The 17,200-nt window shown below is 54.5% G+C and overlaps 1 protein-coding gene across 1 annotated transcript in view; it reads left to right on the top strand.

Moving 5' to 3' along the window:
• The first annotated feature begins 409 nt into the window (after positions 1 to 409).
• The window catches only part of ZW10 (zw10 kinetochore protein), a 42,497-nt gene continuing 25,706 nt past the window's right edge, over positions 410 to 17,200 (top strand). The window contains exons 1-10 of the mRNA XM_061576953.1: positions 410 to 556; positions 5,007 to 5,141; positions 6,133 to 6,234; positions 7,563 to 7,640; positions 8,828 to 8,987; positions 10,083 to 10,313; positions 10,791 to 10,985; positions 12,447 to 12,691; positions 13,411 to 13,593; positions 14,729 to 14,869. Coding sequence (XP_061432937.1) covers positions 452 to 556; positions 5,007 to 5,141; positions 6,133 to 6,234; positions 7,563 to 7,640; positions 8,828 to 8,987; positions 10,083 to 10,313; positions 10,791 to 10,985; positions 12,447 to 12,691; positions 13,411 to 13,593; positions 14,729 to 14,869 — 1,575 coding nt within the window. The 5' untranslated portion in view covers positions 410 to 451. The remainder of the gene's footprint in view (positions 557 to 5,006; positions 5,142 to 6,132; positions 6,235 to 7,562; positions 7,641 to 8,827; positions 8,988 to 10,082; positions 10,314 to 10,790; positions 10,986 to 12,446; positions 12,692 to 13,410; positions 13,594 to 14,728; positions 14,870 to 17,200) is intronic.

Here is a 17,200-nt window from a genome sequence, read left to right as displayed (position 1 = left end):
GCATGAGAGTGAATTTTTTTAAAAATAAAATAAAAAAAACACTCAAACTCGCCATGTGAACCCAATTCTGGGGATGTACTGGTGACGTCACGACTCGCCGCTTCTGGATGACGTCACGACCCCAACAATGTGACGTCACGTGATGACGTGACGTCACATTGTTCATTTAACGCAGCGTTGGGAGCGTGTGCGTGACGTAATCGAGGCGGTATGCAAATGAGATATACTCTACGGCGATGTGACGTCACGCACGCAGTTGAACGTCATATTAATACGTCACGCACGCAGTGTACGCCACATCATCGTCGATGATGTGACGTCACGCACGCAGTGTACGTACTCGCCGGGAGGGTCTCCCGTGACGTCATCGACGGGGTATGCAAATGAGGTGTACTCGATGGTGAGGTGACGTCACGCCTCCTGTTGGCGGGACTGACGGGGGCCCTGAAAGATGTCTTCCTTCGTGACCGAGGTTCTCGTTTCGGCGGGAAAGCTGGAGAAGGAGGACTTATCGACGAAAATCAGCAAACTCTCTCGGCGCGTCGACGAGGTCAAGGTGAGAACATTGTTGTCGTTGTTAATGTCTCCTCAAAAAAATATATATTTAAAAAAAAATAAGTAGGCCTCTGTCAGTGTCGTCGGACTCACCGGGCTCGGATAGATGCAGCCGCCTCGCCGGGGTGCAGAGAACCCGGCGAGAGATTTATGGAGGAGGGGGGGGGGGGGTCCGTGACTCGGTCTCCCTCAGGTAAATATTTTTTAACACAAAATTAATGTCGTTAAAGTATCTCGTCTCCGTTGTTATTCACGTTGACCGTGAGGCGTCGTGCTACAGTGATAGCCGGGTCTCTCATTTTTTTAATTAAAACCTTTATATTAAGTTCAATTGCTTGCTTGCTTAGGACCGTGCAAATCTTTCGGTCGTTTTTTAACTCACTTCCCGTGATCCAATCGAGCTGGCATTTTGCACACAGACTCGTTGTGCGAGACAATTAATGTTCGTGAAAATTTTTGTTACAAAATTTTACACTGTTTAGGGAAAACAAATTAAATATGTAATTACCAATTGCTTAATGGTGGCAGACAATCATCTGACCCATAGGTGGCAGCCATCTCAAGCCAGAGGACGAGAGGACTCTAGCCGCCACGCATATAAAGGATTTAGAGTGAAAAACTTTGTTTTTACGGGTTATACTTATACCTGGTAAGGTAAAAGTGGTTAAGTTTTAATCGTGTATTGTTTAAAGTGATTTGTTAACTTCTCATAGTTTCCTTAGTCTCTTGGCATCTCCATCCTCAACTAAACCGACTCGATTAAAACATCCCCCTCGACCCGTAAGAAGGGAGAAACACAAACAAATAGACACTCACCACTAGTACACTCACCACTACTACACTCACCACTAGTACGCTCACCACTAGTACACTCACCACTAGTACACTCACCACTAGTACACTCACCACTACACTCACCACTACTACACTCACCACTAGTACACTCACCACTAGTACACTCACCACTACACTCACCACCAGTACACTCACCACCAGTACACTCACCACTAGTACACTCACCACTAGTACACTCACCACTACTACACTCACCACTACACTCAACTACACTCACCACTAGTACACTCACCACTACACTCACCACTACACTCACCACCAGTACACTCACCACCAGTACACTCACCACTAGTACACTCACCACTAGTACACTCACCACTACTACACTCACCACTACACTCACTACTACACTCACCACTAGTACACTCACCACTACACTCACCACTACACTCACCACCAGTACACTCACCACTAGTACACTCACCACTAGTACACTCACCACTACACTCACCACCAGTACACTCACCACCAGTACACTCACCACCAGTACACTCACCACTAGTACACTCACCACTACTACACTCACCACTACTACACTCACCACTACTACACTCACCACTACTACACTCACCACTACACTCACTACTACTACACTCACCACTAGTACGCTCACCACTACTACACTCACCACTAGTACGCTCACCACTAGTACACTCACCACTAGTACACTCACCACTAGTACGCTCACCACTACTACACTCACCACTAGTACGCTCACCACTAGTACACTCACCACTACTACACTCACCACTAGTACGCTCACCACTAGTACACTCACCACTAGTACACTCACCACTACTACACTCACCACTACTACACTCACCACTAGTACACTCACCACTAGTACGCTCACCACTACTACACTCACCACTACTACACTCACCACTAGTACGCTCACCACTAGTACACTCACCACTAGTACACTCACCACTAGTACACTCACCACTACACTCACCACTACTACACTCACCACTAGTACACTCACCACTAGTACACTCACCACTACACTCACCACCAGTACACTCACCACCAGTACACTCACCACCAGTACACTCACCACTAGTACACTCACCACTACTACACTCACCACTACACTCACTACTACACTCACCACTAGTACACTCACCACTACACTCACCACTACACTCACCACCAGTACACTCACCACCAGTACACTCACCACTAGTACACTCACCACTAGTACACTCACCACTAGTACACTCACCACTAGTACACTCACCACTACACTCACCACCAGTACACTCACCACCAGTACACTCACCACCAGTACACTCACCACTAGTACACTCACCACTACTACACTCACCACTACTACACTCACCACTACTACACTCACCACTACTACACTCACCACTACACTCACTACTACACTCACCACTAGTACACTCACCACTACACTCACCACTAGTACACTCACCACCAGTACACTCACCACTAGTACACTCACCACTAGTACACTCACCACTACTACACTCACCACTACACTCACTACTACACTCACCACTAGTACACTCACCACTACACTCACCACTAGTACACTCACCACTAGTACACTCACCACTAGTACACTCACCACTACACTCACCACTAGTACACTCACCACCACACTCACCACTACACTCACCACTAGTACACTCACCACTACACTCACTACTACACTCACCACTAGTACACTCACCACTACACTCACCACTAGTACACTCACCACTACACTCACCACTAGTACACTCACCACTACACTCACCACTAGTACACTCACCACCACACTCACCACTAGTACACTCACCACTACACTCACCACTAGTACACTCACCACTACACTCACCACTAGTACACTCACCACCACACTCACCACTAGTACACTCACCACTACACTCACCACTAGTACACTCACCACTAGTACACTCACCACCAGTACACTCACCACCACACTCACCACCACTACACTCACCACCACACTCACCACTAGTACACTCACCACTAGTACACTCACCACTAGTACACTCACCACTAGTACAATCACCACTAGTACACTCACTACTACACACTCACCACCACTACACTCACCACTACACTTACCACTACACTTGCCACTACACTCACCACCACTACACTCACCACTACACACACACACTCACCACTAGTACTCACCCAGACACTCACCCACTCACTCACCCAGTCACCCACACACTTACCCACACACTCATACCTGTCAACCCCTTATCAGTGGCTAACTTATTACAGACCAATTCACACCTTATTTGACTCACCCCGTGCCTCATATATCTCAATGTTCAAAACCACTAAGTCCCATCACAAGGGAGAAACACAAACAAATGGACAATCACCACTAGTACACTCACCACCACACTCACCACCACTACGCTCAACACCACTACACTCACCACTAGTACACTCACCACCACACTCACCACCACTACGCTCACCACTAGTACACTCACCACCACTACGCTCAACACCACTACACTCACCACTAGTACACTCACCACCACACTCACCACCACACTCACCACCACTACACTCACCACCAGTACACTCACCACCACTACACTCACCACCAGTACACTCACCACTAGTACACTCACCACCAGTACACTCACCACTAGTACACTCACCACCACACTCACCACCACACTCACCACCACTACACTCACCACCAGTACACTCACCACTAGTACACTCACCACCAGTACACTCACCACTACACTTACCACCACACTCACCACCACTACACTCACCACCAGTACACTCACCACTACACTTACCACCACACTCACCACCACTACACTCACCACTAGTACACTCACCACTATTATACTCACCACTACTACACTCACCACTAGTACACTCACCACTACACTTACCACTAGTACACTCACCACCACTACACTCACCGCGACATACCTGTCAACCTCTTATCAGTGCCTTACCTTATTACAGACCAATTCAGACCTTATTTGACTCATCCGTGCCTCTTATAAATCGTTCATCCCACTGTCCCATCACAAGGGAGAAACACAAACAAATTGACAATCACCACTACTACACTCACCACTAGTACACTCACCACCACTACGCTCACCACCACTACATTCACCACCACTACACTCACCAGCAGTACGCTCACAACCACGACACTCACCCAGACACGTAGAATGGAAATAATAAAATAATAAAAATAAAACATAATAAAATACAATTCTCACGACGTTTCGGCCACAACGCAAGCAGCCGTCCTCAGGTGAAGAACAGGTCTGTCGGAAAGACAGAGTCTGAATGACACACCCCAGGCTTGGAGCGTCTATTTAAGCTGGGAGGGAGGAGGAAGAGCGACTTGACAAAATAATTTGCATATCAAGAGGAATTTTAGCATATTTATGGGAAATGCAGATATGCGATTAGTACTACTTGTGAAATGCGTAGGAGGTTTGGCGAGGGGTTTAAAGTCATGTTTATTATTACCTCAACTGGCTCGGTGTAACAGCGCGAGTCTCCCGACCAAACCTCTCTTTTAACGCGCCCCTCCCGTTCTCCCCTGATGTCTGCGGGGCCAGGGAGAGGTGTTCGACCTGGTGGCCAAAAAGTTCGAGACTTTCTCTCCCACCCTCGTCTCGTCCGAAGCCCTCGCCGCCCAGGTGCAGGGCGTCTGCAATGACCTCGACTCCCTGCGAGACAGAGTTCAGCAGCAGGTGAGTGACGCGCGGAGCGGTGGTGCAGCGGTGAGCGCGGCGACGCTGCTTACGAACCCAAAGCGAGCAAAGGTTCGATTCCCGCCAGAGGTCGCAACCGGGTACCCGATACCCATACCCTACCCGATACCCGGCTACCCGTACCCGGCCGGGTACGGGTACGGGTAGCCGTTTGCGACCCTGGTGCGGCCGGGTACGGGTACGGGTAAGGAATCAAAACCCGTTTGCAACCTCTGATTCCCGCTCACGGCCAACGCCGGTGACGGATATCTGAACCCGTCTTGGGCCTCCCCCTCGGTTGACTTGGCCTCAAACGAGTGCCTGATGCAGTGGTGTGTAAAAGCATCGCCTCCAGGGAGACAGAGGCGGTTGGGCGTGGCGTTGGCAAACCCACCCCCTCGTGTGCCGTGCCGGCCTTCGTAGGTGCCGCTATTCACTAACAGCACTTGATCCAACAGGCTGTTAAGGCTTCACGGGGGATTTTCGTTTTTTGGAGAGTATTCCAGTTGTGGTGCAGTCTGTAACGTCGGTGTCGTGTTGAAAGTGGGGCATGGTGGTGGCGGATATATGTGTGGATGTTGAGTACCAGGTGCAGTTTGTGTAAACATCGCCACTGGGGAGACAAAGGCGGCCGGGCGTGGTGCTGGCCACCCACCCCCTCGTGTGCCGTGCCGGCCTTCATAGGTGCCGCTACTCGCGAACAGCACTCGCCCTAAAAGTCTGTTACAGGCAATATGAGGGATCTTTGTTTTGTGTGTGCTTATAGCTAAAATGCATGATAGGGGTGGTCACAGCGGGTGCATCTGCCAGTCGTCATCTCATTCAGTCAACCCATGGCACCTGGGTCTGTCCCCCGTGACCTCCTGCCAGCAGCGAGCCTTCGACACTTCGCGCGACCTCCAAGTGCACCTCGCCGCGTTGACGTCACCGCCACTTAGCGGCGAACGGCGGCGGTTGTTGTGTCTCGCCGTCTCTCCGCGCGCGTGGCCAGGTGCGCAGGGAGGCTCACAACGCCATCACGGAGTTCTCGAGCCTTCGCGAGCAGCTGGAGAGCACCAACGCGGTGCTGTGCACGCTCAAGCAGCTGCACAAGGTAACGGTCGCGGCGCCGCCGGGCGCCGGTGGTACGACGAAAGCGGACTGCGACGGGATCGCCGTTCCGGCTCGTGCAGGTGTAATGACGGCTTGGAAGCACTTCTTCTTGGTTCTTTCGGTAAAGTCACGTAGAATGGAAATAATAAAATAATAAAAATAAAACATTAAATAACAGATCTGTCAGAAAGACAGCGCTGTCTCCCCGACAGACCTGTTCTTCACCTGAGGACGGCTGCTTGCGTTGTGGCCTAAACGTCGTGAGAATAATTTTATTATGTTTTATTTGTATTATTTTATTATTTCCATTCTACGTGGTGACTTTACCGAAAGAACCAAGAAGATGAATCCCTGCAGTCACGAAAGCTTTAAATCGAAATTTGGAAGCACTTGCCTTGAGATGGCTTCTTTTGTTGAGGAGCCACGCGCTCACACTCGGACAGGCGGAGACCCACACTGCAACAGCCCCGAGTCTCCCGCGCTTCTCCCTTAGACAGTAGAACCTCTGGTCACGACCATAATTCGTTCCATAACTTTGGACGCAACCCGATTTGGTCGTGACTCGAACCTAATTTCTCCATTGGATTGTATGTAAATACGATTAATCCGTTCTACAGATGTAGATGCCACTGGTTCTTCACTTTCTGCAGATGTAGATGCCACTGGTTCTTCATGTTGGGATGTAGATGCCACTGGTTCTTCATGTTGGGATGTAGATGCCACTGGTTCTTCACGTTCTGCAGATGTAGATGCCACTGGTTCTTCACATTCTGCAGATGTAGATGCCACTGGTTCTTCACGTTCTGCAGATGTAGATGCCACTGGTTCTTCACATTCTGCAGATGTAGATGCCACTGGTTCTTCACATTCTGCAGATGTAGATGCCACTGGTTCTTCACGTTCTGCAGATGTAGATGCCACTGGTTCTTCACGTTCTGCAGATGTAGATGCCACTGGTTCTTCACGTTCTGCAGATGTAGATGCCACTGGTTCTTCACGTTCTGCAGATGTAGATGCCACTGATTCTTCACGTTCTGCAGATGTAGATGCCACTGGTTCTTCACGTTCTGCAGATGTAGATGCCACTGGTTCTTCACGTTCTGCAGATGTAGATGCCACTGGTTCTTCATGTTCTGCGGATGTAGATGGCACTGGTTCTTCACATTCTACAGATATAGATACCACCAGTTCTTCACGTTCTGTAGATGTAGATGCCAAATTATAAAAGCACGATTTTCTGTCGTAGCAACAAAATCAGCCCGGTGCGACGTTCAGGCCTTATCGGTGCTTTTTTAAGGTTGTCTTGCGTTGTCCTTGTGCGCGTCCCAGGTTTACCAGTGCCTGGAGGGCTCGAGAGAGGCGTTGGGCGCTCATAAATATCTGCTGTCTGCAAGAAGACTCCTCAATGTAAGCACAGGCGGTTCACAATGGCCGTGTCGTAGACACTCAGCCGTGTGTCTCGGTTGGAGCCCTCGGTCTTGGATGCATCTCTGTTCCTTCTTCCTGTGTGTCTCTGTCTCCCCGTGCGTGTGTGTCTCTGTCTCCCTGTGTGTGTCTGTGTGTGTCTGTCTCCCCGTGTGTGTGTGTGTGTCTGTGTGTCTCTGTCTCCCCGTGTGTGTGTCTCTGTCTCCCCGTGTGTGTGTCTCTGTCTCGCCGTGTGTGTGAGTGTGTGTCTCTGTCTCCCTGTGTGTGTCTGTGTGTGTCTATCTCCCCGTGTGTGTGTGTCTCTGTCTCCCCGTGTGTGTCTCTGTCTCCCCGTGTGTGTCTCTGTCTCCCCGTGTGTGTCTCTGTCTCCCCGTGTGTGGGTGTGTCTCTGTCTCCCCGTGTGTGTGTGTGTCTCTGTCTCCCCGTGTGTGTGTCTCTGTCTCGCCGTGTGTGTGTGTGTGTCTCTGTCTCCACGTGTGTGTGTGTGAGTCCGTGTCTCCACGTGTGTGTGTGTGTCTCTGTCTCCCCGTGTGTGTGTGTGTCTGTCTCCCCGTGTGTGTGTGTGTGTGTCTGTCTCCCCTTGTGTGTGTGTCTGTCTCCCTTGTGTGTGTGTGTGTGTGTCTGTCTCCCCGTGTGTGTGTGTGTCTGTCTCCCCGTGTGTGTGTGTCTGTCTCCCCTTGTGTGTGTGTGTCTGTCTCCCCGTGTGTGTGTGTGTGTCTCTGTCTCCCCTTGTGTGTGTGTGTGTGTGTTTGTCTCCCCTTGTGTGTGTGTGTCTCTGTCTCCTCGTGTGTGTGTGTGTCTGTCTCCCCGTGTGTGTGTGTGTCTGTCTCCCCGTGTGTGTGTGTGTCTGTCTCCCCGTGTGTGTCTCTGTCTCCCCGTGTGTGTGTGTGTGCGTCTCTGTCTCCCCGTGTGTGTGTGCGTCTCTGTCTCCCCGTGTGTGTGTCTGTCTCTGCCTCCGTGCGTCCCCGTGTCTCAGGGCCAGCACGCCGTGCAGTGTGTGCTGGATGATCCGTATGTCACCCTGTGTCTCAATGTGTCACCTTGTCCCCGTGCGTCCCCGTGTCTCTCTCCGTGCGTTCCTGTGTCTCTCCGCGCGTCCCCGTGTCTCTGTCCCTGCGTTCCCCATGCATCCCCGCGTCTCTGTCCGTGCGTTCCCCCGTGTCTCTCAGGGCCAGCGTGCCACGCTGCGTCTGCAGGAGGATCTTGGCAGGGACGTGCGGCTGCTGGAGGCCGTGCAGTCTGAGCTGGTGACGCAGCGAGAGAACCTCATCAACCACCTCAACGACGAGTGGAGGCAGCGCGTGGTGTGGGCCGTGCCTACCGGCAAGGGTGCGTGTGTCGGTGGGGTGGGTGAGGGTGGGGTAGGGGTGGGTGGGTGAGGGTGGGTTTGTGGGTAGGTGAGGGTGGGTTTGTGGGTAGGTGAGGGTGGGTTTGTGGGTAGGTGAGGGTGGGTTTGTGGGTAGGTGAGGGCGGGTTTGTGGGTAGGTGAGGGTGGGTTTGTGGGGTAGGTGAGGGAGGGTTTGTGGGTAGGTGAGGGAGGGTTTGTGGGTAGGTGACGGTGGGTTTGTGGGTAGGTAAGGGTTGGTTTGTGGGTAGCTGAGGGTGGTTTTGTGGGTAGGTGAGGGTGGGTTTGTGGGTAGGTGAGGGTGGGTTTGTGGGTAGGTGAGGGTGGGTTTGTGGGTAGGTGAGGGTGGGGTTTGTGGGTAGGTGAGGGTGGGTTTGTGGGTAGGTGAGGGTAGGTGAGGGTGGGTTTGTGGGTAGGTGAGGGTGGGTTTGTGGGTAGGTGAGGGTGGGTTTGTGGGTAGGTGAGGGAGGGTTTGTGGGTAGGTGAGGGTAGGTGAGGGTGGGTTTGTGGGTAGGTGAGGGTGGGTTTGTGGGTAGGTGAGGGAGGGTTTGTGGGTAGGTGAGGGTGGGTTTGTGGGTAGCTGAGGGTGGGTTTGTGGGTAGGTGAGGGTGGGTTTGTGGGTAGCTGAGGGTGGGTTTGTGGGTAGCTGAGGGTGGGTTTGTGGGTAGGTGAGGGTGGGTTTGTGGGTAGCTGAGGGTGGGTTTGTGGGTAGCTGAGGGTGGGTTTGTGGGTAGGTGAGGGAGGGTTTGTGGGTAGGTTAGGGTGGATTTGTGGGTAGGTGAGGGTGGTGGACTTGTGGGATGAGTGTGGATGGGTGAGCGAGTGTCGGCGGGTGAGTGAGTGTGGGCGGGTGAGCGAGTGTGGGCGGGTGTGTGAGTGTGGGTGGGTGAGCGAGTGTAGGTGAGCGAGTGTGCGCGAGTGTAGGTGGGTGAGCGAGTGTGAGCGCGGGTGAGCGAGTGTGAACGGGCGAGCGAGTAAGTCAGAGAGCGAGCGAGCGAGTGTCTCCCCCTTCCGCCCCCGCGTCGTCTCTTACCCCACCCCCCCATCCCCTTTGGGTCCCCCCTCCTCTGCCCCTGCAGAGCAGCCCAGCGTGGAGCAGTGTCTGCACACGCAGCTTCGCCTGCTGGGACCGCCGGGCATCACCCGTGACGAGTCCAAGGGTAGAGAGCCACCCCCCTCCTCCTCCTCCTCCCCCTTCGTCGTCTCCACCACCACCACCGCCACGTCGTCGTCGCCGCCATCGTCGCTGGCCGCCATCCTCGCCGCCTACGCCGCGCTGGGGCTCCTGCACAAGAAGCTGAGACGATTCGGTGCGTTGGCGGCGCGTGGTGAAGGTCGATGCAAACACGACTCCTTGTAAAAAATTGCGTCAGTTTTGTTGCCAGATAAAAGGGTAAAAAAAAAATTTTCATTTTGCTACTGGCAAAGGAGGTTCCAATGGTGTAAATGCTTGACCCCGAGCTCTCATCCTCTGATGGTGCGTTGTCTTTGAGTTGTGCGCCTTTTGGCGTCATCTGGTCCAACCCATATGAGACTAGGCTCTAAGAAAAGCTGTCTGGGATGTGGACCAATCAACTTCAAGGACAGTGCATACATTATCAGAGTTGTGTGTTTTTAGTTTGCATTCCGACCGCAGGCATTGTGGTCAATGCAAACATGACTCCTTGTAAAAAAGGTGTCAGTTTTGTTGCCAGATAAAAGATAAAAAAACAATTAGCATATTTTGCTACTGGCAAAGGAGGTTCCAATGGTGGGTTGTGAACGGTTAAAATTGCCTCCGTGTGCAGTGGAGCTTCTACACTCCTTCGTTCTGCGTCCCCTCGTCGTCTTCCCGGGTCTGGCCGTGAGCGCGGCCGACGGAACCCTGAGCCTCGTCTCCTCGTCCACCTCCTCCTCCGTGTCATCCTCCACCTCGTTGGACCCAGCCCGCACCTTCGCCGCTCTCCTCCAAGCGCTCACGTTTGTCCACCAGCACATGCTGGGTGAGCGTGACGTCATCGCCGTCGTCGTCATCGTCGTCATCATCCGCGCTGTGTCTCTCTCTCTCTCTCTCGCCACGTCTCTCACCCCTCACCGAGTCCCTCCCCCTCTCCTCACCCCCATGTCCTCACCCGGCGTCTCCTCCCCCCCGTGTCTCCCTCCTCACCCGGCGTCTCCTCACCCCCGTGTCTCTCTCCCTCCCTCCGTATCCCTCACCCCCGCGTCTCCCTCCTCACCCCCATGCCTCGCTCACCCAGTCTCTCCGTCTCTCATCAATCCACGCATTTCCCTCCTCACCCGGCGTCTCCTCACTCCATGTCTCCCTCACCCAGCGTCTCTCTCCATCTCTCCTCACCCCCGCGTCTCCCTCCTCACCCCCATGTCTCGCTCACCCAGTCTCTCCGTCTCTCATCAACCCACGCATTTCCCTCCTCACCCGGCGTCTCCTCACTCCATGTCTTCCTCACCCAGCGTCTCTCTCCATCTCTCCTCACCCCCGCGTCTTCCTCCTCACCCGGCGTCTCCTCACCCAGCGTCTCTCCCTCCCTACGTATCCCGCACCCCCGCGTCTCGCTCCTCGCCCTGCATCTCCTCACCCCATGTCTCCCTCTCCCAGCGTCTCTCTCTCCTCACCCCCACGTCTCCCTCCTCACCCTCCGATCAGCACGGTTGGCTACGTACGGTGCGAAAGAAGTTCAGCGTACATCAGCTGAAGCAGCAGCAGCGTCATCATCATCATCACGAGCATCTTCATCAGCGGCATCGGCATCGTCATGAGCGTCACCATCAGCAGCAATCGTTATCATAACAATAATCATCATCTTCATCACGAGCATCTTCATCAGCGGCATCGGCATCGTCATGAGCGTCACCATCAGCAGCAATCGTTATCATAACAATAATCATCATCTTCATCACGAGCATCTTCATCAGCGGCATCGGCATCGTCATGAGCGTCACCATCAGCAGCAATCGTTATCATAACAATAATCATCATCTTCATCACGAGCATCTTCATCAGCGGCATCGGCATCGTCATGAGCGTCACCATCAGCAGCAATCGTTATCATAACAATAATCATCATCTTCATCACGAGCATCTTCATCAGCGGCATCGGCATCGTCATGAGCGTCACCATCAGCAGCAATCGTTATCATAACAATAATCATCATCTTCATAAACTTCAGCATCATCATCAATATTTTGATGAACAACATCATCAGCAGCAGCAGCAGCAGCATCAACCATAATGATCGATTTAATCGTTACAAGCTTTAGCATCATCATCATCATCATGATGAACATCAGCAGAAGCAGCATCAGCCATAACAATCATCGCTGATTTAATCGCCGTAATCTTATTCACCATTGTCATCGGTGTCAACCACCGTCATCATCATCATCACCCTCATCACCATCGATCGCTGAACCTCCGCCCCCGTGCCCCGTCTCCCCTTCGCAGCCGTTCCCCCAAACGAGCCCGTCCTCGTGAGCAACGGGGACGGTGATAGGGATGACGACGATGATGACGATGGCGGTGACGATGTTGGCGGCGACGGCGATGGCGACAGCGGCGATGGTGGCGATGGGGGCGTGGCATCCGTAATGGGCTCGCTGCTGTGGGAGCCTCTGTGTGAGACGCTCATCCAGCACTGCCTCCTCGCCAGCGTTCCCTCGGACAGCGCCGGGCTACAGGCCTACACGGAGGTTTGTGGCGTCGCACGCAAACAAAACAGACTGTCGGGGCAAGTGCTGCTAGCGAGTAGCAGCGGCACCTGTGAAGGCCGGCACGGCACACGAGGGGGTGGGTGGCCAGGATCACAGTGGCGATGTTTACTACACACCGCACCGGGGAAACTCGTTAGAGGCTGAGTCGACCTATGGGAGGCCCATGACCGGTTCAGGTAATCGTCACCGGTGTCGATTGGCCGTGAGCGGGAATCGAACTCGGGTCGCTCGGTTAGTAGCGCGGCGTAGCGCTCACCGCTACACCACCGCACACGCGCACACGCACGTGTGTGACACACACACGCGCAGGTGTGTGTGACGCACACACGCGCAGGTGTGTGTGACGCACACACGCGCAGTTGTGTGTGACGCACACACGCGTAGGTGTGTGTGTCGCACACACGCGCAGTTGTGTGTGACGCACACACGCGCAGTTGTGTGTGACACACACACGCGCAGGTGTGCGAGTCACACACATGCAGCTGTGTGTACGACGCACACACACGCACACGCAGGTGTGTGACGCACACACTCGCTGGTGTGTCACACGCACACACGCAGGTGGCGTCAAACACACACTGGCCCACGCACGCACATGCGAGTGTGTGTCACGCGCGCACGGGGGAGCGCGTCGTACGTGTGCGCCCGCACAACGAAGAGTCGCTGTCTCTGTGGCTGCCGCCCCCGTCGTGCCGCAGGTCATCGACGCCACCGGCTCGTTTGAGCGCTCGCTGCTGTCCCTGGGGCTGCTGTCGAACGAGTCGACGGCGCTGCTGTCGTACGCCCGCGACGTCAACGCCCACTTCTCCGGCAAGAAGTGCCGTGACGGAGTGACGCGTGCTCGCTCGCTCATGACCGCCCCGCTGCACGACACCGTCAAGGTGACGCGCACACAGACACACGGACACACACACGGACACGGGGACACACACAGACACACACGCACAGACAGACACACTGACAAACGAGTGACGCCCGCTCGCTCATGACCGCCCCGCTGCACGACACCGTCAAGGTGACGCGCGCACGGACACACACACAGACATACACACAGACGCGTAGACACGCGCTCGCTCGCTCATGACCGCTCCGCTGCACGACACCGTCAAGGTGACGTGCACACAGACACACGGTCACATACACACACACAGACACACACACAGACACAGACACACACAAACACAGACATACCCAGACACAGACATACACAGACACGTAGAGGCACGCGCTCGCTCACACATGTTCGCTTCGCTGCAGGCAGACACACGGACACACACACAACAACAACAACAACCGCCATTCGCCACTAAGTGGCGGTGACGTCACCACGACGCTTGTGCCAGGCCATGTGCACCTTGAGGCCACACATGGACACACGCACAGACACGGACACACACACGGATACATGCACGGACACATTTGCAAGGACACACGTGGATACACACACGGACAAAGACACGCAGACACGCGCGCGCTCGCTCATCATCTCTCCACGGCAAGACAGTCAAGGTGACACGCGCGCGGACACAGACACACGCGCGCGTGTGCACAGATGGCGAGAGACGCTGACAGCTGATGGACGGGGGGGCACCTTGAAATGGACAGACAGACAGACAGACTTGCAGGCAGGGACAGAGAGAGGCATTGAGAGACTGATGGTGGGAGACACTCACGCGCGCACGCAGATGGACAGACAGGTGGACACGCACGGGGATGAGCGTACGGAGAAAGAGACGGGGAGGGGTTTACTCGCGGACAGACAGAGGGGGACCGGTGGATGAACGTGTAGACACAGGAGACGAGCCAGACTTGCAGAGGGACAGAGAGACAGGAGGAGAGACGGGAGGAGAGACGGGGGGAGAGACGGGAGGAGGGACGGGAGGAGGGACGGGAGGAGGGACGGGGGGAGGGACGGGAGGAGAGACGCGCACGGGGGACGCACGCACGGAGACAGAGACACGGACGCCCCGCCGCTCGCACTCCGAATGTAACCGGCGACCCTCCCTACTCGGGCAGGTCTCGGACGTTCTGGACGTCGTCTTCGCCGGCCCCTCGGCCGAAGCCGTGGCGACGGTGGTGGGCGGTGTCCCCGGCGGCGGTGGCGGCGGCGGTGAGGCGCGGTGTCCCGGCAGAGGGGGCGGTGGCGGTGAGGGCGCGGTGTCTCGGCAGAGGGGGCGGTGGCGGTGAGGCGCGGTGTCCCGGCAGAGGGGGCGGGCGGCCCGGGGCTGTCCCCGGCGACCCTGCGCATGCCGCGTTGCCGCATCAGCCGATCGGCGCGAGACCTCGTCCTGCTCGCTCACGGCATCCTCACCGAAGCCTGCAGCAGCCAGGGGCCCTGGTGAGGCGGGGGGGAGGGGGGGGGAGGTCTCGCTGTGAAGCAGAGGTCACAATCGGGTACCCCCCGATACCCGTACCCTACCTGATACCCGTACCTACCTGATACCCGTACCCTACCCGATACCCGTACCCTACCCGATACCCGTACCCTACCCGATACCCGTACCCTACCTGATGCCCATACCCTACCTGATGCCCGTACCCTACCTGATACCCGTACCCTACCCCCGAACCCGATACCCGTACCCTACCCGATACCCGTACCCTACCTGATACCCGTACCCTACCCGATGCCCGTACCCTACCTGATACCCGTACCCTACCCGATACCCGTACCCTACCCGATACCCGTACCCTACCCGATACCCGTACCCTACCCGATACCCGTACCCTACCCGATACCCGTACCCTACCCGATACCCGTACACCTACCCGATACCCGTACCCTACCTGATACCCGTACCCTACCTGATACCCGTACCCTACCCGATACCCGTACCCTACCCGATACCCGTACCCTACCCGATACCCGGCTACCTTGGTGTGGCCGGGTACGGGTAGGCCGTGAGTCACTGGTGAGTCACCGTTTGTCACTCATTTCCCAACGTCTTGTCTCTTCTCACAATTCAAGTTCCTAGAATCAACCCACCCGCGCCTGCAACATGGCTTCATCCCAGAGGTCGCAACTGGGTACCGATACCCGGCCACCCGTACCCAGGTGGTTCCTCCCAGTAAAAGTGCATAGTTAGCTCCAGTGGAAAGAGGTCACGGGTACAGACCCAGGTGCCATGGGTTTTGCCTGACTGAGATGACAAGCACACACGCAAAACAACCCCGTTGTAGTGAGCAGTGCCGTGGGGGAAATGGGCGTTTGTAACCACCACAGCGGCAAAATGGGGGCTCTGGACCGGGTGCGAGGGGCTGGTAACCCCCTCGACCTTGAAGTAAATGACCACTCAACTACGAAGAAAATATAAAAACGCACACACACACGCTCACACACGCTCACACGCTCACGCTCGTGATTTCTGTCCACAGCGCGCTCAACTATTCTACGCTGTCCGAAACATCTTCCACCTCTTCTGCGACGTCGTGCCAACTTACCACCGGTGAGAGACTACCCCGCCGCCGGCCTTAATAGGCGCTCGCTAACTGGCTACCCATCGCCAGTAGGGTCACACACAAGACCGCCTGCCTCTGCCACAAGGCCTTCATATTCGCCTGCCCACCGTACCTTTCTTCATTACTGACGACTTGCAGCTCAGCGCACGGCAGATGCCTGCGCAGCGCGACTCACGACCTCCTCTTAATACAGTAATCCCTCGCCACTTTGCGGTTCAAGTTTCGCGGCCTCAGTGCATCGCGGATTTTTTCGAACTGATTTAAAGGCCTCATTATACCTGTGGCAGTAACACCATCATCATCATCATTCATCACATTCATCGAACTGCACAGGTCTGTCAATCGTCGTCATTGTCATCGTCATTGTCATCGTCATTGTCATCGTCATTGTCATCGTCATTGTCCATCGTCATTGTCATCGTCATTGTCATCGTCATTGTCATCGTCATTGTCGTCGTCATTGTCATCGTCGTCATTGTCATCGTCATTGTCCACCGTCATTGTCATCGGCATTGTCATCGTCATTGTCATCGTCGTCATTACTGGAGTCAAGTCTCAAGATACTACTGTCATTGGTGAGTGTAGAACACCACAATACGTATCGTATGAAAGAGAGAGAGAGTGAATGTATAGTATTAAGGTTTTATAGTTAAATAGATTTAAGTAAAATATATATATAAAGTATAAATATACATATTTTAAACATTCTGGTACCCACACACACATATACGGAAATTCCTAGGGGGGCCAATCCTACTTCGCGGATTTTCACCTATCGCGAGGGGTGTTCCGGTCCCCATTAACCGCGATCAACGAGGGATCACTGTACCAAGATCCAGGATGGTCACCGTGTCTACGCGCCGCTTCTCGGTGGCAGCCCCAACAGTCTGGAGCGCCGTCACCCCTCTGCACATTCGCAGCATCACCTCCATCGCCTCCTTCAAGACACTTAAAAACTCACCTCTACAACCACGCGCTTTCGAGCGACTCTGAGCTTGGCTCCGCGCCTCTGAGTTGCGGCCACTACGT

Source organism: Lethenteron reissneri, chromosome 62 (assembly GCF_015708825.2).
Source record: "Lethenteron reissneri isolate LAM-NWPU_2019-01 chromosome 62, ASM1570882v1, whole genome shotgun sequence".
In the NCBI taxonomy this organism is placed as follows: Eukaryota; Metazoa; Chordata; class Hyperoartia; order Petromyzontiformes; family Petromyzontidae; genus Lethenteron; species Lethenteron reissneri.
The sequence above is the reverse complement of the archived record's forward strand: the minus strand, read 5'-3'. Positions and strand labels throughout refer to the sequence as shown.